Source organism: Haliotis rubra, unplaced genomic scaffold, assembly GCF_003918875.1.
Source record: "Haliotis rubra isolate DU_JTF1 unplaced genomic scaffold, ASM391887v1 Scf187, whole genome shotgun sequence".
NCBI classification, from domain to species: domain Eukaryota; kingdom Metazoa; phylum Mollusca; class Gastropoda; order Lepetellida; family Haliotidae; genus Haliotis; species Haliotis rubra.
In genome coordinates, this window is record NW_025765858.1 from 1,109,271 (window position 1) to 1,133,604 (window position 24,334).

The 24,334-nt window shown below is 39.7% G+C and overlaps 1 protein-coding gene across 1 annotated transcript; it reads right to left on the reverse strand.

Moving 5' to 3' along the window:
• Positions 1-5,853: 5,853 nt before the first annotated feature.
• Positions 5,854-23,636, reverse strand: LOC124274008. Its single transcript, XM_046709341.1, has 7 exons — positions 23,056-23,636; positions 22,514-22,846; positions 22,001-22,330; positions 21,194-21,520; positions 10,523-10,624; positions 6,852-6,867; positions 5,854-6,598 (listed from the first exon to the last, which is right to left on the reverse strand). Exons 1-7 carry the CDS (start codon positions 23,234-23,236, stop codon positions 5,854-5,856), a joined length of 2,034 nt encoding a protein of 677 aa, XP_046565297.1. The 5' UTR covers positions 23,237-23,636.
• Between the last annotated feature and the right edge of the window lie 698 nt (positions 23,637-24,334).

A 24,334-nucleotide genomic window follows, 5' to 3' on the forward strand; every position in this document is an offset into this window, starting at 1 on the left:
GTACCAATGTGGGGATTCTAACCCGGGTCTTCGGCCTTCTGTAAATAAGGATTTATATATATTATATTTACTTTTTAATTGATTATATTCTTGTTTAGGTTGTAATTCATTAGTTTCTGCTTTTTTAAATGCTGTTACTGTTAGGTCGACTTGTGGCCTAACCAACTGCCAAGGAGGAGAAGAAAGAAGACGGGAAGGAACTATATTTTCCAGCTCAATGCCAGCAGGAGAAATAAATTGTTTGATTCTTAAACCAACAGGTGGAACAAGAGAAGGCCTTTTGTTGTACAAATCCTCATAAAGAGGATTAAAGACACAGTTAAATGCAGGGTCAGACTCGTTAGAATAAAGTTTTGTTATATACTGCAAGGACAATTTTATACGGCGTTGTGTAAGAGATGGTTTATCTGCCTCGACGTAGAGACTGTCAACAGGAGAAGTTCTAAAGGATCCAAGACAAAGTCTTAGACCTTGGTGATGGACAGAATCTAATTGTTTTAAGTTCCTTTTGCAGGCTCCACCATATACGATGGAGTCATAATCAAGTTTTGAGCAGACCAATGATCGATATAGGCTTAGGAGAGTGGAGTGATCCCCTCCCCACTTTGAAACAACTTTCAACAAGTCAAGTGCCTTCAGGCATTTAGTTTTAAGGGATTTAATATGCGACAGAAACGTTAAATGAGAGTAAAAAATTAAACCAAAGAACTTGGCCTCCTTTACAACTTTGATGGGAGTGCCATTGAGAAACATTTCCGGGTCTTTATGCGGTTTATATTCTCTACAAAAATGTATACAATTAGTTTTGGATTTAGAAAATTTAAAACCGTTTTCAAGACACCATTTATTTATTTTATTTAAACACAGCTGCAGTTGCCGTTCAATAGTATGTATATTCTTACCCCGACAAGAAATATTAAAATCATCCACAAAAAGTGATCCATCAATTGAATGGGTTAAAACCTTGGATAAACTGTTGATCTTAATGCTAAATAAAGTGACAGACAAAACACTGCCTTGTGGGACACCCTGATCCTGAATGGAATGATCAGACAGAGTAAAACCCACGCAGACTTGAAATTGTCTGTCATTTAAAAAGTTGGCTATAAATTGAGGCAAGTGGCCTCGCACTCCAAAGCCATGTAAATTGTTTAAAATGCCATATTTCCACGTGGTGTCAAATGCTTTTTCTAGATCAAAAAAGATAGACACAGCGTGCTGTTTATTAATTACAGCGTTTTTAACACATGATTCTGAACGCACCAAGTGATCGACACTACTTCTGTTTTTACGGAAACCACATTGTATATCTGTTATTAGGTTATTGGTTTGAAAGTACCAAACAAGTCGATTGGTAATCATGCGTTCCATGGTCTTGCAAACACAGCTAGTTAGTGAAATTGGCCTATAATTGGAAGGATCAGTATGATCACGTCCAGGCTTAGGGATGGGCACAATTAAAGCATCACGCCACGACGAAGGAAATTGTCCAGATGTCCAAATGTCATAAAAAATACGTAGGAGCGTCTCCAAACATGATTCAGGTAAGTGTTTCAGGAGTTGATAATGTATACTATCAGCTCCTGAAGCAGTATCGTGAGCTTGGTCAAGAGCAGTATGAAGCTCATGTATCGAAAAGGTTTCATTGTAGTCTTCCCCATTGTCTGAATTGAAATTAATAGATTTCTTTTCCTGCTGTCTTTGATATTTCTGGAATTCAGGTACATAGGTAGATGAGGAAGAATGTTTGCCCAAAGTTTCTCCAAATTTATTTGCTATGTCAGATTTATCAGTTAATAATTCATCTCCATCTTTGAGATGCTTAATGCTAGATTTAGAGCCCTTACCTTTTATTTTCTGGATCATGTTCCATACCGTTGATATCGGCGTGCTCGAATTGATGTTTGATACATAGTTTACTTTGTTTAAAAGTATGCCGTCTTTTGGCATTTAAAATTTTAAATTTGTTTAAATTGTGGACCATAGGATGCCAACGGAAATAATGTTCAGCTTTCTTCCGTGCCTTGCGAGCTAGTTTGCATTCAGCGTTAAACCATGGTTTACGTACACGAGGAACTGCAGAGGATTTTGGGATGGAAGATCATGAAAAAGTTCAGGTTTGAGTTTGTGAGCACAGAAAGTTTCATACAAAGACCAGTTAGCCTTCTTAAAGTTCCATCTTGATGATGGAGGAACATCAGATGGATTCACGGGTTTTAGTATTGTTTGGAATGGTCACTTCCACATAGTCGTCATTGACTGACCACTCAAATTCATTCAATAGGTCTGAATCTGTAATTGATAAATCAAGACCAGAATACGTTCCTGTGCCAGGATGTAAATAAGTGTTAGAACCGTCATTGTATATGCATAAATCATTATCTGAACAAAAGTCTTCTAATAGTTTACCTTTAGCATTAGTAGTTGTACCACCCCAGAGCGGGTTGTAGCCATTTAAATCTCGCATAATGATACAAGGTTTTGGGAGTTGGTCATATACATTTTGAAGGTCAGTCTCCTGAAGAGTTGAAGATGGTGAGATGTATAAAGAGCATAATGTGAACGCAACATGTAACGTCAGTCGTACGGCAACCGCCTGGAGACCAGTATTAAGTATAACAAGGCTATGGATAACATTTTGTTTCATAAGGATCGAAGATCCTCCAGAGGACCAATCACCTGGAGGTGAAAAGGAATGGTAAGCATTGAAATGGCGTAAATCAAATGTCTCCTCGAGATAGATGGCTGATGGTGTGAAGTCCTGGACTAATAGCTGCAAATCTTTGAAATTATTCCTTAGCCCTCTGCAGTTCCACTGTACAATATTATTAAAAGACATTATCTTTTGGGGGGATTTATAGGGGATCTACCCCGCACTTTTTGGAGGGCGACAAGCTATGTGCCCTAGAATGGACGTTTTCAGATACGTCCATGGCCTCAAGAGATCCATATTTGTTGTATGACTGAATTCTTTTTTCTTTTGGGGCTTTGCAACTTTGTTTTTTGAAGGTATCAAGCTTCTGTTTATGTTTGCTTTTAGCAGTTTGCTGAGTATCAGATGACGATGGAGATTGTGAACGTGATTGAGTAAGTGACTTGTGATCTGAAGATGACTCTGCCTGCCTTTCAGATGTACTAGGAAGTGATTCCGTGGTTTGAAAGTAACGGTGCATTATTTGATGTTATACCATATTTTAAAGCAAAAGATAATAACATGATTTGTGGTGTTTTCCTTAATCAATGTTTAACTGTTAACAGGATGAGATCTAAATCTGTATGATTTGACACTAGGCATCATGACAAGCCCTTGAAGAGATGTGGTGTCAAAAGTCATTTCACAAATTCAGCATCGTGTGTGTCCACCATTGGTGTTGATGCAGGTTTGACAACGACGACGCATAGACGACACTAAACAATTGAAGAAAGCTTGGGGAATGATTTTTCATGTATGAAACAAAGCTTCTTCCAAGTCAGCTAAGTCAATGGCTGATTCTGAGTTTGACGTAAATGTCTCCCCATCTCACCCCAAACATGCTTAGGGAACTGGTCCGGGGAAACAGCTGGCAAGGGGAGTACAGGAGTGTTCCGCTGTATCAGGAAATCTGTGATAAAACAAACAACATGTCGACGGGCATTATCTTGCGGAAGCGTGAAGTTACGTCTCTGTCCTTGAATGAACGGCTCCACATAATGTCCAATAATCTCATCTCTGTATCGCAGTCAGATTGCCACTGACAATGACAAGTTGTGTCGGACGATGATATGTGATAGCACCCCATACCATAACGCTTTCGATACCAAACTGTCAACGTTGACAACAGACACGAAGCATACCGTTCAGCATCACCATCTGTACACCTTTGCCCTGCCATCTGAGCTGTCCAAAAGAAACCTCGACTTGTCAGAGAACATAACACCATAACAATCCTGTTTCATATGCCATAGATGCTGTCTGCATCAGGCAAGACGTGCCTGTCGGTGACGTTGAAACAAAATTGGACGTATTGCAGGCCATCAGGGCTGGATATTGTGCGCACTCAATCGCTTCCGTACAGTCCTGGAACTGATTGGACGTAAACCAGGATTGTTCCTGAGCAGTCAAAGTGGCAGTCTGGAATCGATTTCTTAGATGGGTCAGACGCATGTGGTTTTCTTGCTGACGTGACGTCACGCGTGGACGGCCGGTCCGACGCAAATCTCTCGTGTTGCCATAATGTTGAAAACGTCTCCATAGAGATGAAATCGTGTTTCGATGGACTCCAAAATCTCTGGCCACTTCAGTTTGGCCATTCCAGTCTCCAGCATACCCACGGCGCAGAGACGCTGATTTTACATACATACATACATACATACATACATACATACATACATACATACATACATACATACATACATACATACGTGTACGTACGTACGTACGTACATACATACATACACACACACGCACACACACACACGCGCGCACACACACACGAACACACACGTATACATACATACATACATACATACATACATACATACATACATACATACATACATACATACATACATACATACATACATACATACATACATACATACATACATACATACATACATACATACATACATACATACATACATATGTCCTTATATTGTTATATTTTACCTATTCTACGTGTACTTTTAATGTATATATGAGGTGACACTCAAATAAACTATCTGTGTGTGTCTGTCTACACCCTACGCATGTCTACATATACAGCAAATATAGGTCCATTTGTAGTTATATAAGTTATATTGTCATCGGTTCCCAATTGCGCAGATCGATGCTCATGCTGTTGATCACTGGATTGTCTGGTCCAGACTCGATTATTTACAGACCGCCGCCCTATAGCTGGAATATTGCTGAGTGCGGCGTAAAACTAAACTCACTCACTCACTCACTATATAAGTTATATACACTTGTAGCTACTGCAATCTGTGTCCTGGCAAAGACATATTTGTACCCAATTATGACAGAATGAATCGTAGCTTATATTTAGTGCCTAGAAATGTTCAGTAGGCTCTCCTGGTCAAACAGGATAGTCATACCGTTTATGTAGTAGTGTTGAACAAAGCTATACACTATGGCATTTATGTTGAACTTGATGCGAAACTATAGCTTTCTCTGTGGACATGCATTGTTTCAGACCCCACACGAACAGGTGTAAGCCCATTTCTGGTGTCCCCCGCCGTGATATTGCTGGAATATTGCTAAAAGCGGCGTAAAACTGAACTCAGTCAGTCAGCCCATGAGTGGGTGAGCAAGTTTAGTTTTATGCCGCACTCAGCACTACTCCAGCTATAAGACCCGTGACGATCCCGGTGAGAATTGACGACTAACTGAATCGAATTGAAAGAATCGATGACTTGTTCACACAAGTCATCGTATCCCATATGCGTAGATCGATGCTCATGCTGCTGATCACTGGATTGTCTGGTCCAGGCTCGTTTATTTACAGATCGCCGTCATTTAGTTGTAATAATGCTGAGGGCAACCTTAAACAATAAACAAACAAACAACACACTATGTAACACAAGTGTAAAGTAAGCGTTTCGATGTATGACACAATATATGCACTAATACTAACAATGTTTGTTGCCTAAACTGCAGAAATATGTACAATTAAAATAAATAATATATCTGTATCTATATATATATAGATGGTTCCTTCAAGTTAAAACAAAGGTATCTTACAAGTGAACATATTAAAGTTTCATTTGAATATTTCAGAACAAGCGTCGTTTAATTCTCCACAAGATAGAGTGGTACAAGAAAACATAATTCTCTTTTCCATGTTTAATGCAGCACTTGATACAGATGCTGGAGAACTATTTATCCGTTGTATGACCCAGCGCTCTGTACGTGTGACAAGATCGGTGCGGCATCAGACTGTCATAATTATCTGTTGTTATATTAGTGACACCACGTGCTTCACTTTCAGCATTATCCCCTCTTCCTTCCATCGAGAGCTGATGTGCTCCTGCATTGTTTGCTGTCATCCGTCCGACTTCGGGAAATATTTCTATAGTACCTGATAACTTCTCAGTATCAACGGTACCGAGGGGTGCATCCCATGGTTCATCAGTGTCTTGAGTCATGAAGCTTGTCTCTGCAAGCGCATCGATACGCCCTGCTGTCATACTTCCAGAGTCTCTTCCATGGACCGACCAATCAGCAACAGAAAGCAGGGGGTCTGAATAAGAGGAGGCTTCAGGTAATGTTATGTTCATTTCACCCGTAATGTCTTCCACACTGTCCTGGTCAGGTTGCTGCATTGGAGCTCTCTTTTCTTGCTCTTCTGCAAGCTCTTCACTGTTGATAGTGTCCAGTGGTTTCACCTCTTCATATTCGTCATTCTCATCTACCTTCCTACAGTTACGTTCTAACTGTTGCCTTTCTCGCCGGATTCTTGCACCAGGTGGAATATTGTCATCAGATTGGATTTTACCGACAGGTCGCGCAAGGTTGCCTGCGCCACGTTCAAGTAAATCAGCATTGTCGATTTCAGCATAGCCTTGACTATCGATATTTTCTGGCATGTTCTGCATTGGTGTGATGTACGATCGTTGTGACCTGTGAAATATAGTAAGCCTTAGAGAAGGCTACGTGTATACCATATACATATATGACTGTATGATAATCTAAACATTAAGTGCCTAGTTCCGTCTAGCTTGCTCACAGGCGTTTACAGAGGCCTGTCCGATCACAGACAAAGAGATAGGTCTTCAGTTGTCAGTGGAATGTTTCCTTATTACATGTGAAAATGACCACAAGTAAGAGTATATGACTGATTCGAACACTTGGTGAATAAACAGAATACCATTACCTTAAGTTCCAGTAATCTGAAAAATAGGAATGATGACCTTAATGATTCATGTTTGACATTATGTTGCAAACGAAACCAAGGTCAGAGGGATGAAAGCGATTAAAAGCTGATATTAAAGGGTCTCTGAATGACAATTGGAAGTGATACATGAAAAGGATGAAAATTTATTGAAGTCAACATCTGTCCTGTGCTGCCACGACATTCAGAGTATATTTTTACTCCTTCACCACATGAAGAAAACTACAAAGCAGATGCCTGTATAAGTACATGTGTGACAAGACTAGTGATCAGATGACAATGGTGGACGCTTAACAAGGGAAGCTAACAGTTAATGGTCCCAGCAAATAATCATACCCTGGACAAAGGGAGATAACCACCCTGATAGATGATAATGAAGGCATGAGTGTTCTGACTGCTTCTGGGTATAGAGAACCGCACACATGCCCGTTTGATTCACAGTGGCGTAAAGCACAACTCACTCACTCACCTAAACAGTAATCTGATTTGATGAACACATTAAATTAGGTTAACTTGTCGTTTGATCCTTATCGGCATAATAGCTGCAACGATGAACACAGTCAGCACAATAAACAAGGCACAACACCCGACGATGATGTAAAGGACGACCGTAGTAACGCCTGAAATATAAAATTCCACTTCAGTTTCCAAACTGATCTATTTCCTGGCTGTCAGTAACTAGCTGAAACCATGTTTCCCATGTGTGTTGTGAATTCTTTTGTCCAATAGAGTTTAATGTCGCAGAAGATACTGGTTTAAGAAAATCATGTTTGTCCTTCGACATCGAACTGTTACAAATGGTTTATGAAAAAAACCACACGAAATATTAAAGAGGACACACACATTTATTTAAAGAAAATAAAATTGATCGATATTTTTTCTCAAAATATTTTAATAATAATGGTGAGTGAGTTAATATTTAACGTCACATCGGCAATATTTCAGCCATATCGTGACGAGAACATTCGATATTAGAATGAAATATCTGTATATTATAAAACACCTGCCGACGAAGGGCAGTAAAACAACTAGAATATCACAGATATCAATATAAAACTAGCGAACAAAGCTAAAATATTCCAATTAAAGAAGACAATACAATGTAAAAATGGGCTGTAGATCGCCAACAACTGAAGGTAGATCACCATACTAGGAACCATGGGGACTTACATTACTTTCGCTACCTGCATGGATCCTAGTTGGATTTACACCATCCCTTCAGCAGCTGGCGATTGTAGGACAAGTTTAGCCAAAATTTAAATGAACAAATATACTACGATTAAAAATCGGGTAAGCAAAAAGTTAACTTTGAAAGTTTTAGGACTTACGTACCCTCTCAGGAGGACAATAATTTTACACTACTTCAACCCCCTTTGAGGGTACAGCCACTAACAATCTCAGTTACTAATTCAAACTACCAATAATAAAATATTTATCTATTTACAAATCACTTAACAAATCTAATTCTTTTAAAAAGGCAATAACTAAATGAGAACTAACATTATTAAGAAGGTCCTTCAATGTTTTGACATTAAAATACTTATCCCTTGTAATGGAATATTCAATGCAGTCAAGCAAGACATGCTTGACTGTGATTCTTTCATCACAAGGGATACAGAACGGAGGATCCTCACCTTTTAATAGGTACTCATGAGAATATCTAGTGTGGCCAATACGACATCGTCGTATGATGACCTCTTCAAATCTGGACTGACAACCCAAGTAGGTGTAACCAATATAGGGTTTTATTGCATGTAATTTATTAATACCTACTTGGGTGTCCCACTTCTTCTGCATTAGATCTCGGATGTAAGTTCTAATGCTGGCTTTATAATCAGAGTATGGGATAAGAAGTGATGTCACAGATTTGTTGAGGGCTGCCTTAGCAGCAATATCAGCCATCGTGTTCCCAGAAATGCCAACGTGGCTGGGTAACCAACAAAAGACGATGTCGCATTGGCCAGTAGCAAGATCATTATATAATTCAATTATTTCAATTAAAAGTGGATGTTTCCAAGATAGATTTTTAATCGCCTGAAGGCAAGATAGAGAGTCAGAAAAGATGATATATTGTTTATATTTACGGTGTTTATTAATATATTTAAGAGCTGTTAAGATGGCGTTTGCTTCTGCTGTGAAAATTGAACTGTCATTGGGTAGTCTGGAAGATATTGTTTTGGACCCAATGACAGTGGCACAAGTAACCGCGCCACCAACCTTGGATCCATCTGTATATAAGGATTTATAGGTATTATATTTATTTCTTAATTGACTAAATTCTTGTTTATATTGTAAATCATTAGTTTCGGATTTAAATGTGGTTAATGTTAAGTCAACTTCTGGTCTCACCAATTGCCAAGGAGGAGAAGAAAGAAGACGAGAAGGAGATATATTCTCCAGCTCAATGCCAGCAGCAGAAAGGAATGGTTTAATTCTGTGCCCAAGAGGCGGAACAAGAGAAGGCTTTTTGTTATACAAATCCTCATAAAGAGGATTGAAGACACAATTAAATGCAGGATTAGATTTGTTTGAATATAGTTTAGTAATATATTGTAAGGATAATTTAATACGGCGTTGGGAAAGCGAAGGCTCATCTGCCTCAACATATAGACTATCAACTGGAGAGGTTCTAAATGATCCAAGACAAAGTCTTAGACCTTGGTGGTGAACAGAATCAAGTAATTTAAGGTTGCTTTTGCAGGCTCCTCCATATATGATCGAACCATAATCAAGTTTAGATCGTACCAATGCTCGGTATAAGTGAAGGAGCGTAGTTTGATCCCCTTCCCACTTTGAGTTGGAAACAACTTTTAACAAATCGAGTGCCTTCAGGCATTTAGTTTTAAGTGTTTTAATATGTGGTAGAAACGTTAAGTGTGAGTCAAACATAATACCCAAGAACTTGGCCTCCTTCACAACTTTGATAGGAGTGCCATTTAGAGATAGTTCCGGGTCTTTATGCGGCTTATATTTTCTACAAAAGTGTAGACAATTAGTTTTGGACTTGGAAAATTTAAAACCGTTTTCAAGACACCATTTATGTATTTTATTTAAACACAGCTGCAGTTGCCGTTCAATAGTATGCATATTCTTATCACGACAAGAAATATTAAAATCATCCACAAAAAGTGATCCATCTATTGAATCATTTAAAACCTTGGATTAACTGTTGATCTTGATGCTAAAAAGTGTGACAGACAAAATACTGCCTTGTGGGACACCCTGATCCTGATTATAATGGTCAGACAGGGTAGAACCCACTCGGACTTGAAATTGCCTATTAGCTAAAAACTTGGATATAAATTGAGGCAAACGGCCTCTCAATCCAAAATCGTGTAAATCTCTTAAAATACCATGTTTCCGTGTAGTGTCATATGCTTTTTCTAAATCAAAAAAGATTGACACTGCATGTTGTTTATTAATTATGGCATTTTTTACAAAAGATTCTAAACGCACTAAATGATCGATGGTACTACGGTTTTTACGGAAACCACATTGTATATTAGTTATAAGGTTATTGGTTTCCAAGTACCAAACAAGTCGATTGTTGATCATGCGTTCCATGGTTTTGCAAACGCAGCTAGTGAGTGATATTGGTCTATAATTAGAGGGATCTGTATGATCCCGTTTTTAATAATAATGAATGGCATTACTTTGGTCAGTGTTGGCGGTTGTAGCTGTAGAAAGAAGTATCCCGGTAGTTGTCGCAGCTGAGGTTTGTGTGCTGGTGACAGTCACTGTGTTAGATGTGACATCTACAACAACAGGAAACAAATAGTAATACCATCCACCATCTGGATCGTAATCAAAGTGAGTGAGTGAGTGAGTTTAGTTTCACGTCGCACTCAGCTATATGTCGGCGGTCTGTAAATAATCCAGTGATCAACAACATTAGCATAGATCTGCGCAATTGCGAACCGAAGACATGTGTCAACCAAGCCAGTGAGCCTGACCACCCGATCGCGTTAGTCGCCTCTTTCGACAAGTATGGGTTACTGAAGATTCCATTCTAACCTGGACCTTCCCGGGTGTATCATAAGCACAGGTAAAATGGAAAATCTGAAGGGATTGTTATCTTAGGAATTATAAAGTTTGCTCCAGACATATAGTTTAAATATTTGCTCTAAAATTGACAGCATTCGAACCTCCAAACTCTACACATTGTATTTTCAAATACCGGGAAATTTCATGCAGGGACTTGGGACAGTGGGATATGAAGGTGCCCCGCAGCAATATCTTGTTAAGAGAGAGCGTTTCGATCGTAACGTACCCTGAGTATTTGCTGACGTCATGGAGGCTGGAGCCGCCGTTTGAGGTTTTGTTTGACCGATGGTGGAAGGTACAATACTAGTTGAGACCTGTGTAATCTTACGATCTGAAAAAGGATACATTCCAAAACATTTTACTTCAACTTGTTTTGAAGGATGGAAGCCACTATTAACACTAATGATCTATAAGCTACCCTGCCAAGGAGAGTGTCACGTCCAGATAAAACTGATCAACTGTATCCAATACAGTTTTTCCTGTAGTACCGCTGAACATATCTTGAGCCCAAACTGGTTTGCTTCAAAGCGATTTTCTATTGCACATGTGTAACATTACCCAGAATTTGTTATCGCAGGACATCCAGGTGAGATGCCGTAGGACACAGAAAGGTACTCTTATTGATAATGCTTTAAATATTCAAATATATACTCGAGACTGCAATCACAAGGTTGTGGCCACCATAAAATGATCTTCGCTTGTAATCACTCAAGTCATATCGACCAGCGTCCCCCTTTGTAACATTACAGATCAGCAACTTAACTGTTTTCCGGTAGGGTGAAGTGAGCAGTCTGACGACCTTCACTTTTGATCGACTGTTTTGCCAGATATAGACAGAGAAAGATTGTATGGTGGCAATGGGTCCACCACTAGGAGACCAAAACCACATCGCATCATCCGTCACCCTCTATGTCGGGAATATGGTGACATCATTGCCTTCACTTGCAGTTGTGGTGGTATTAGATGAGACTGAAACATTGAGAAAGTGTCCTTTTAGCAATTGACAGAAAACAAAATATGGCCATGGTTTGCATAAATGTATGTCAGGGTATGTATGTTTTAATGTCAGTATTTATTGTGAATAACGATGAATATTCTTCCATTATGATGTCATCGCATGTAATGTTTATACGGGACGTTTTTACGGGAATTGTCCGTACTATGGTTCTTGATTGTTTGTTCAATAACGATGATACCTTACATCGGTCTCACCTTCTTGTCCAAATATGTACTCGTCAGTGTTTAAGGAAGATGACCATGTTCAAACTGCCACTTCAACCTGACACATGTATCTCTTTCCTTCATCAGTCATCCTCGTGTATTGGTGTAGTATTTGTGTATGCTGTTTACAAATGACCCGGACCCTGAGCTCATCTCATAATTCCCTCCATGGATTAATCTTTCATCGTTTTTCTTCCACGTGAAGGAGATGGACGTGAAGAACTTTACTTCACTTAAAACATAACATGTCAGGTTGACATCACTGCCATACTGGACTCTTTCAGGAGACACAATGTAAGGATCCTGCGTGTAATCTGTAAACACAGACATCACCGACTTGGCTAATACTGATCGTGGCAGCTTCAAAGTGTCAATGTAACATATCGCATTTAATACAACTGTTTACTTGTTACATGTGTGATACTTTATTTACATTGAAATTATGCATACGAATAAAACATATTGGATTTGTTATATTTGTAAGTAGGCTGTATAAAAATGATATAACACAGCACTACCAATATAACGTAATAAGCTGTAACTAGCAAGTGTAGCAATAATGCACTGATGTGCAAGTTAATCTACAACAATCAAATCGACTTACTTTGAGCGTCGGGTCCACGTCCAGCTACAGAAATATTTTGTACCTCAGCTCCACATTGGACCGCGCCATTGCCGTCATAAAATGTATTAATAGAGAGGAGCACCTGATTGAGAGGAGCACCTGATTATAGTGACTAAGCATTAGTAGTTCATGTATTGATCTGTATAGCGATCTCTGTGGAACTATACTATGAGTGAGTTTAGTTTTGCGCCGCTTGTAGCAATATTCCAGTAATATCACGGCGGGGGACACCAGTAAGAGGCTTGACTCACTGTCCATGTGGGAAATCGAACCGGGTCTTCGGCGTGACATGCGAACGCTTTACCCATTTTGGCTACCCCACCACCCAACTATACTATGATGGTCACGGAAAGTATGAGTGGAGTGGACTTACCAGGTCCATGGCAGCTCATGTACTACTGAAGCATGTATTTTGATAAATCAGGACAAACTTCCTTATCAGAACGCAACATCCGCAAGTTGATCCATTCAACGACAAACAGGGAATATTTATAAAACATTCTCTGACACTACGGGCTCTGTGTAATGGTGGTCAGTTTCAGACAAAAGTAAAAGAATGAGTTTAACAGCGCTTTGAGGAATACTAGTATTTAAGCAATATCACAGCGGGGTCACAAGCAATGGGTTTCAGACATTGTACCCATGTGTGGAATCGAACCCCTCTCTTCAGCGTGTCGAGCGAACGCTTTAACCACCAGGCTACCCAACTGATCCTTCTGACAACACAGGACTCACGAGCTGTGTATATGTTAATACATAGTCTAATGATAACAGTAGCATTGATCGTCCATATTAAGACAACTAAGCTAGTTCTCGATGGTCGCCAGTGTCTCGCCTTTTTACACAAAGGGCAAGGGCGTTGTATCTGGGTAAATCTCAAGAAATGGACACATCGGCGTTTGGAGATGGAATCATGTCCTCATGGCAACTTATATCGAGGTCTACGAAGAAAGTTTTAAAGTTTGTTCATTGTTAAGGTTAATCATGCTGTCACCTTTTTAAGATATTTAGGAACCATGATCATTATTATTCATCATACTAGCATAATGTTTATACTTCGTGTATTTGTGGAAAGTACATTTTACTCAAGATAATATTACATATAAATACCTATTCTTCAGGTTTAATACATTTACACACACGTATAGACAGACAGACAGACGTATAGACAGACAGACTGACAGACACACACACACACACACACACACACACACACACACACACACACACACACCCCTCCGGAATAACAGAACGCGTCCTTCATACCATACATAAGTGTGACGTGTTCACTTTTACACTCTACTTTAGCCGCATTTGTTTTATTTAAACAACCCAACGATTTGCAGAATCTGTCGTTTTGGTCAGTTTTAGCCGTCACGTACTAATAAGTCCTATGTTACATTTGAACGGTTCTAACGAATGCGTAGCGGTCTTTAAGAATAAAGCACAAACACCAAAATGATTTTTGTAAGAAGCGGCACGATTGGTGATCCTGGTGAAGCTCACTGGCCCAGTTGATTGTGTTCGAAGCCAAACGTCTTGGGAGTGGACTGAAAACACAGTTTGAAAACATGATCATAAATCCGACGCATGTGTGCATATACAGCAGAGATAGGTCCATTTGTAATTATGTATGTCATATTAAACATGTGTATACAGTAATCCGTGTTCTGGAAAAGACATAATTGTGCAAAATGTTGACAGAATGAATCGAAGCTTATACATTGTGCCTAGAAATGTTCAGTAGGCTCTCCTGGATGCACTAGTGAGTGAGTGAGTGAGTGAGTGAGGTTTACGCCTCCTTTAGCAATATTCCAACAATATCATCGCGGGGTACACCAGAAATGGGCTTCACACATTTTACCCATGTGGGGAATGGAACCCGTGTCATCGGCGTGAAGAGCGAACGCTTTAACCACTAGGCTACTCCACCGCCCGGAGCCACTAGGATATCATACATATACAGCTGAGATAGGTCCATTTGAGATAGAGAGCATGAAGTTCACAGCTATTTTAAGTCATAACCACTTAATGGTTAAATGTGCCAAAACCTGTTTTAATATATACTAGCGGAATAAAGTAACTGTGCATTATTTGATGTTATACCATATTTTAATGCAAAAAGATAATAACATTACTTGTTGTGTTTTCCTTAATCAATGTTTAACTGTTAACAGGAGGAGATCTAAATCTGTATGATTTGACACTAGGCACCAAGACAAGCCCTTGAAGAGATATGGTGTCAAAAGTCATTTCACAAATTCAGCATCGTGTGTGTCCACCATTGGTGTTGATGCAGGTTTGACAACGATGACGCTTAGACGACACTAAGCAATTGAAGAAAGTTTGTTGAATGATGTTTCGTGTCTGAACCAAAGCTTGTTCCAAGTCAGCTAAGTCAATGACTGATTCTGGGTTTGACGTAAACGTCTCTCCATTTTCACCCCAAATATGTTTAGGGAACGGGTTCGGAGAATCAGCTGGCAAGGGGAGTACAGGTGTGTTCCGTTGTCTCAGGAAATCTGTGATAAAACAAACAACATGTCGACGGGCATTATCTTGCGGAAGCGTGAAGTTACGTCTCTGTCCTTGAATGAACGGCTCCACATGATGCCCAATAATCTCATCTCTGTATCGCAGTCAGATTGCCACTGACAATGACAAGTTGTGTCGGACCATGATATGTGATAGCACCCCATACCATAACGCTTTCGATACCAAACTGTCAACGTTGACAACAGACACGAAGCATGCCGTTCAGCATGAGCCGTCTGTACACCTTTGCCCTGCCATCTGAGCTGCCCAAAAGAAACCTCGACTTGTCAGAGAACAAAACACCATAACAATCCTGTTTCATATGCCGTAGATGCTGTCTGCATCAGGCAAGACGTGCCTGTCGGTGACGTTGAAACAAAATTGGACGTATTGCAGGCCATCAGGGCTGGATATTGTGCGCACTCAATCGCTTCCGTACAGTCCTGGAACTGATTGGACGTAAACCAGGATTGTTCCTGGGCAGTTCCTGAGATTGTTTCTTAGATGGGTCAGACGCATGTGGTTTTCTTGCTGACGTGACGTCACGCGTGGACGGCCGGTCCGACACAAATCTCTCGTGTTGCCATAATGTTGCAAATTTACGTGTTTTGCACAAAATACAAAGTTTAGAGAATAGTCAACCGTTCTTCAATTTTCAATATCAGGTGTGTGAGCTTCAGGTGTTACAAAGCATGCAAAAATTGAGTAACTTCATTGTGCACAATCTGCACGTGCCACGTGCGATACGTGACATCAAATTTCATGCAAAGTGCTTTGCTACATGTTTATTTACGTTTATTTTTATAACTTTTCAAATAATTTTTATTTAATGCAAATGTATGGTATGCACTGTTACTTCTTTCTGTTAGTATACTTTAGCGTCGTCGAAATCTCCTATATTCTTAAAACTCCTATCAGTAGTGTATACTTGTTATCGTATAAATTCATTATGTTTTAATTTTGTATGCCTATGCTTTACCTTTCAAGTATTCTGTACATATTCAATTTCATGTCCTTATATTGTGATATTTTACCTATTCTACGTGTACTTTAATGTATATATGAGGTGAGGCTCACATAAACTATCTGTGTGTGTTTGTCTAAACCCTACGCATGTGTACATATACAGCAAATATAGGTCCATTTGTAATTATATAAGTCACATGTGGCTACTGCAATCTGTGTCCTGGCAAAGACATATATGTACCCAATTTTGACAGAATGAATCGTAGCTTATACTTAGTGCCTAGAAATGTTCAGTAGGCTCTCCTGGTCCAACAGGATAGTCATACCGTTTATGTAGTAGGTGTTGAACAAAGCTATAAACTATGGCATTTATGTTGAACTTGATGCGAAAATATGCAAAAATATGCAAAATACCAAACAGACAAGACGGAGATAGATTAACTAAATACATATTCCTCGTCTTCTTGTTCTCTCCGAAGGCCGTCATATCACTACACCAATCACAACAACAAAAAACAATATGATGCATAGTTTTTATTGAAGTAAAATTGAATTATGTACAATAAAATGCAAATAGCATGTGTACATTAAATACCTTCTCACGTATTTCTTCATGTTAATGTGTTATAAGTACGCCACAATATTAGCTCCCAGAACGGAACTAATATATACGACAAGTGCTGACGACTAAACATTTCGGTACCGAAGGCCTAAACTATCTGTGTCTTATCTCAAGACCCATGAGTGAGTGAGCGAGGTTAGTTTTATGCCGCACTTGGCAATACTCCAGCTATAAGACCAGTGATGATGCTGGTGAGAACTGACGACTAACTGGATCGAATGATAAGATTCGCTGACTTGTTCACACATCCATCGTATCCCAAAAGCGTAGATCGATGCTCATGCTGTTGATCACTGGATTGTCTGGTCCAGGCTCGTTTATTTACAGATCGCCGTCATTTGGTTGAAATATTGCTGAGTGCGACCTTAAACAACAAACAAACAAACAAACAACACACTATGCAACACAAGTGTAAAGTAAGCGTTTCGATGTATGAGACAATATATTCACTAATACTAATAATGTTTGTTGCCTAAACTGCAGAAATATGTACAATAAAAAAGATAATATATATATGTTCATGGTTCCTTCGAGTTAAAACAAAGGTATCGTACAAGTGAACATATTAAAGTTTTATTTGAATATTTCAGAACAAGCGTCATTTGATTCTCCACAAGATAGCGTGGTACAAGAAAAAATAATTGTCTTTTCCATGTTTAATGCAGCACTTGAAACAGATGCTGGAGGACTATTTATCCGTTGTATGACCCGGTGCTGTGTACGTGTGACAAGATCGGTGCGACTGTCATAATTATCTGTTGTTATATTAGTGACACCACGTGCTTCACTTTCAGCATTATCCCCTCTTCCTTCCATCGAGAGCTGATGTGCTCCTGTATTGTTTGCTGTCATCCGTCCGACTTCGGGAAATATTTCTATAGTACCTGATAACTTCTCAGTATCAACGGTACCGAGGGGTGCATCCCATGGTTCATCAGTGTCTTGAGTCATGAAGCTTGTCTCTGCAAGCGCTTCGATACGCCCTGCTGTCATACTTCCAGAGTCTCTTCCATGGACCGACCAATCAGCAACAGAAAGCACGGGATCTGAATGAGAGGAGGCTTCAGAAAATGTTATGTTCATTTCACCCGTAATGTCTTCCACACTGTCCTGGTCAGGTTGCTGCATTGGAGCTCTTTTTTCTTGCTATTCTGGAAGTTCTTCACTGTTGATAGTCTCCAGTGGTTTCACCTCTTCATATTCGTCATTCTCATCTACCTTCCTACAGCTACGTTCTAACTGTTGCCTTTCTCGCCGGATTCTTGCACCAGGTGGAATATTGTCATCAGATTGGATATTACCGATAGGTTGCGCAAGGTTGCCTGGGCCACGTTCAAGTAAATCAGCATTGTCGATTTCAGCATAGCCTTGACTATCGATATTTTCTGGCATGTTCTGCATTGGTGTGATGTACAAACCTCGTGACCTGTGAAATATAGTAAGCCTTAGAGAAGGCTACGTGTATACCATATACATATATGACTGTAAATATAATCTAAATGTGAAGTGCTGAGTTCCGTCTAGCTTGCTCACAGGCGTTTGCAGAAGCCTGTCAGATCACAGACAAAAAGATAGGTCTTAAGTTCTCAGTGGAATGTTTCATTGTTACGTGTGAAAATGACCACAAGTAAGAGTATATGACTGATTCGAACGATTGGTGAATAAACAGAATACCCTTACCTTATGTTCCAGTAATCTGAAAAATAGGACTGATGACCTTAATGTTTCATGTTTGACATTATTTTGCAAACGAAACCAAGGTCAGAGGGATGAAAGTGATTATAAGCTGATATTAAAGGGTCTCTGAATGACAATAAGAAGTGATACATGAAAAGGATGAACATTTATTGAAGTCAACATCTGTCATATGAGGGCCACGGCATTCAGAGTATATTTTTACTCCTTCACCACATGAAGAAAACTACAAAGCAGATGCCTGTATAAGTACATGTGTGACAAGACTAGTGATCAGGTGACAATGGTGGACGCTTAACAAGGGAAGCTAACAGTTAATGGCCCCAGCAAATAATCATACCCTGGACAAAGGGAGATAACCACCCTGATAGATGATAGTGAAGGCATGAGTGTTCTGACTGCTTCTGGGTATAGAGGACAGCACACATGCCCGTTGGATTCACAGTGGCGTAAAGCACAACTCACTCACTCACCTAAACAGTAATCTGGTTTTATGAACACATTAAATTAGGTTACCTTGTCGTTTGATCCTTATCAACACAATAGCTGCAACGATGAATACAATCAGCACAATAAACAAGACACAACACCCGACGATGATGTAAAGGACGACTTTAGTAACGTCTGAAATATATAATTCAAAAATTGAGAAAATCATGTTTATCCTTTGACCTTGAACTGTTACAATAGGTTTATGAAAAAAAAATGAAGAAATTAAGAGGACACATACATTTGTTTAAAGGAAATGAAATGGATCAAGATTTAAAAAAAAAAAATATTTTAATACTTTGTAATAATGAATGACTTTACTTTGGTCAGTGTTGTCGGTTGTAGCTGTTGAAAGCGGTACCCCGGTAGTTGTCGCAGCTGAGGTTTGTGTGCTGGTGACAGTTACTGTACTAGATGTGACACCTACTACAACAGGAAACAAATAGTAATACCATCCACCACCTGGATCATAAACAAAGTAAGTGAGTGAGTGAGTGAGTTTAGTTTTACGCCACACTCAGCTATATGTCGGCGGTCTGTAAAAAAATCAAGACTGTACCAGACAATCCAGTGATCAATAACATTAGCATCGATCTGCGCAATTGGGAACCGATGACATGTGTCAACCAAGCCAGCGAGTCTGACCACCCAATCCCGTTAGTCGCCTCTTACGACATGCATGGGTTACTGAAGGTTCATTCTAACCCGGACCTTCACGGGTGTATCATAAGCACAGGTACATGTACAATCTGAAGGGATTGTTGTATTAGGAATAATAAAGTGTTTGCTCCACAAATATAGTTTAAATATTTGCTCTAAAATTGACAGCATTCGAACCTCCAAACTCTACATATTTTATTTTCAAATACCGGGAAAGTTCATGCAGGGAAATAATATCAATTTAACCGTTTGAGATCTCGTCGAGATGTATCATGTTTAATGTGTGAAACTTGGGACAGCGGGGTATGAAGGTGCCCCGCAGCAATATCTTGTTAAGAGAGAGTGTTTCGATCGTAACGTACACTGAGTACTTGCTGACGTTATGGATGCAGGGGTCGCTGTTTGAGGTTTTGTTTGACCAATGGTGGAACGTACAGTACTAGTTGAGACCAGTGTATTCATACGATCTGAAAAAAGGATGCATTCTAAACAATTCAAGTCTGACAAGTTTTTATTCCTCCTTATCAACTAAGCATTTTATTAGAAAACTGACAACTTTAGTGACGTGATCGCAACAAGGTTTCTGAAACCATTGATGAATTTGCGCATCGTTTGTCTTTAAAAGTAGACGAGGCTTATCCTTCATTTGCTAAATCAGATAAGGAAGAACTATGTTCTCAGCGATTCTATGATGGTCTGTATTCCAAATCTGTTAAGGATCATTTACAGGTCATTGTTTGTCAGCAAGCAAAACTGCCCAAATTTGAAAGTCTCGTAGACATGACTCCTCGCCTGCAAGATTCTGATAATTCTGCAGTTTTGCGTATTAAGTGTTCGTGTTGCAAAAAACTTGGTCATAAGGAGAAAGAGTGTCGTACTAAATTACGCCTAGCCTCTGGTCAGGTGGGTACACATTCTAGTGTTATGTCAAAGCCCACTGGTCACGTGGTGCAGCGAGTTCCAGGAGAGGTACGCATGATGAGAGAAAGTGTTACCAGTGTTGTATACGAGGTCACATTGCACGATTCTGTCGTGAGAGAGTGAATGTCGTACAACCTTCTGTTTCACCATCCAAATTGTCGAAACTGGTAGGCTCAGTACGCAAGCAGTCATTGATTCAGGTGTGTCATGCATTAGTGTTTTCTCGTTGGAGGAGGCTTTTCCTAGTGGTGTGTCGATATAGGAAACGAAGTCGAAGCGAAGAGCTTATCTGGCGAGTCATTAGATGCTATCGGTACAGTTAATACGTGTGTCCGTATTGATGGTAGTATCTAAGAGTGTACTTTCCATGTGTTGAATAAACACAGAATTCACTGTTTACAAAGTAAACATCAATGAGTATGTTTATCAAATTTTGAAATAAATCGCAATGTGTCAAGTGTAAGGGTGGTCTAGTAATTTAGTACAACTGATTTTAGAAAGATACGAGTTTCCTTTAGTTCAAAACACAAAGGCAGTTTGACCTACTGGAAACGACCAGGAAGTGATCCCAGGAACAGCCTGTCTGTCCACGAGGCTCCACGCTACAGTAGTACCTCCCAGCATCAGATGATGTGATGTCAGAGAGTTGGAACTGTACAGAGGCTGTAGCCAATGAAGTGATGACCTTCATAACCTTGATCCTGGTCCAGAAGGCTTCCCGTATGTAGATTTCATAGGAGTCCATCTCGAACACAAGTCTATCAGTGGGACTGATCACGTAGATCTTTGTCTGGTGTACGAATGTCTTCATGGAAAACAACACATTGTCACCCACTTCTACTTCCGTGTTTTTACTGTGAGGGTGAGGTATATCTGTAACACAGTAAATGTTCCCTTAAAGGAATTTGTATCAACAACAGCAATGATTACAGCTGTTGAGATATGTTTTATACCACATTACAAGAGCAATTCTTTCATACGTCACGTGAGTTCCATGTGGAATAAAAGCAACAATAAATGTGTATCCAAAAATAAGAGTAAACAACAGAAGCAATGAGCTGAGTGACTGAGACAAATTGTATACCACATTTGAAAATCATGGATTTGGTGATGGTAAACCAACAATCACAGTCAAAATGAATGTTGATCTCAGAAAACAAGACGCAAGCTTTCTATGATAAGCCGACCTGCTCTAAATGACAGGCCCTCACACCGCCCTGTCTTTGTAGAACCGATAATACTTTATACTGAGGTTGTGCTACTAAATCACATCTTGTAAATGTAATTTGGAATGATATCAGTCAAGAGCATGATACGATCATGGATGCGTAAAAATATGCAAGGACTACTCACACGATACATCAAGGATATTTTCCATACTCTGATCTGTGAGAAGATTCTCCCCAACTACTGTCTGACAAGTATATCTCTCTCCTCTGTCCTTCTTTGTCACGCCACTGATGGTCAGAGTGATCGTCATGTATCGCCCACCTGTCCAGCTCCTGCTAACAGACACCAGTTTATGCTTGCCGCCGTGCTCCACTCTCGTTCCGTTCCTACTCCAGATGAAGGACAAGGTCAGGTTCCAGTTGGGGAAGCTTTTCAAAAAGGAGTGGCATGTCAGGTTTACAGAATCACCGACTGTTGCCTTTCTCGGGCTCTCAATGTAGGGTTCTTGAACGCCTGTTGCAAACGCATTAACATATGTAAAGTGAGTGAGTTCTCAATCATATAAGCTGCGAACGGGATAAGCAACGACATCACATAAATATGATACTTTTCTGGGAACATGAACAAAACGCATTTATTAACATTGAGTCAAGAGACTAACATGCTGACAATAGTGTCAGTTCAGGAACCACTTACGTATCACAACCAGGTTTTGCCCACAGTTGGGGACCTTTGCTCCCGGACGTTGTGGTGAACCCTTGTAGCAGCTGTACTGACCAAAGTCATGGTCGTCAGCGTCATTGATCATGAACCTGAACAGACCAGTTCCTGACGATGTTATGTGTCCGGTGAATACTATTCTTGATCTCAGAGTCCTACTGGGAATGTTCACTTTCTTGTACTTGGTAATGTGAAAGATTGTGCTGTGCCAAAAGTCGTTTCTGACCCAAAACTCTTTCATTCCAGACCCATGCAAATTCCAAGCCAGAGTTGCTGTTTCTCCAAACCGGATGTACACAGTTGATGCAGCTGAAGGATAAATACAGAATATATTATATGTGCATCACAGATGTCCTTTTAAATGAATATAAAAATGATGGAACATGAAACGACTTCTCATTTACTGACATATACATTCATTCGTAAAATAGTATTACATATATGTATGTGCTTCCTATACTTAGCAGGAAATGTGCATATGGTGAGAGAGAAGTCAATATCATTTGAGTAACACATACCCATCACGAAAAGTGTCTGTCCACAATTATCAATTGTAAACCCTCTGTTATCTGGCGGGCCAACATAACACTCATACTGGCCTTCGTCGTGGAACTTGACATCACTGATGACAAATCTAAATAATCCTGTTTCCGAAGGTGATATGCTCCCTGTAAATGTGATTCTGGATTCTAGGCTCATGTCAGTGACATTATTGTAGTTGGCTACAGTGAGTATGGGTTTCCCTGAGCGTGTGTTCCACACTGTGAACTCCTTGTTTGTTGGTTTCGGTAGATACCAGGACAGTGTAGTATTGTCCCCGAAAGTTACGTTAGCTGAAAGGCCACAAGTACTTCAGTGATAAATGCATGTGGGACACTACAATGACACCTGTTCATTGGTACTGGAATATTTTGACTGGAATAGCAATCTATAATCAATTGAAATGAACAATTAAAGCCATAAGATGAGTAGTGCATTTATATGACATTTTTAGTGAGAACTTATGTTGAATAGACATTTGTGAAAGTTGTTTACATACCACTGACACTGCTAATGAAGTACAAAGACATGCTAAAACATGACCTCGGTTCAACTGACCTCATCCTGACTTCCATTGTCTTGGCTACATCACACACACACACACACACACACACACTTCTGTGCTTCTTGGTAGGTTATATCAGTGACTGACAGGGAGATTATCCCTCGCACAACAAATACTTCCTCTGTGCTGTACAATATAATACTACTTATTATCCATATGCATCCATGAGGCAACAAACCACAAATGACCTCGTCCAGCTCCAGAATATATATATACACAGTATCTTCCAGAACTATAGGCTACTTCTTTGTGTGGTGAGACTATACCCTTCCAAACTTCTCGGTTCACTCATTCACTTACATTTGCTATATTCTTGTGTTTTAATTAACGCTATAATTCTCACTGAAATCACCTTTCTTTCAACCGTACTCACATCACACAGAACACTTATGACATAGGGCCATGGAAAGTACTTATTGCGAGATACTATATTTATAGTTTGATTTGCCAGAGTCTGACTCAACAGGAAAGAGGTGTAATCGATTCGTTTCGTGTTTAAAGGTTACGTTGGGTGACTAACATATGCTCTACAAAGAAAGAAACGGATAGGTTGTATATATGATCAGGAAAATGAAACCAATGTGAGGAAATTATATGACGTAGTATTAGTAGCTGCCATACCTCAACAGACTGTAAGCAATTGGGACAACCATCTGTAGTCTCTGATCTACGCAGCCACTATAAGCAACCAA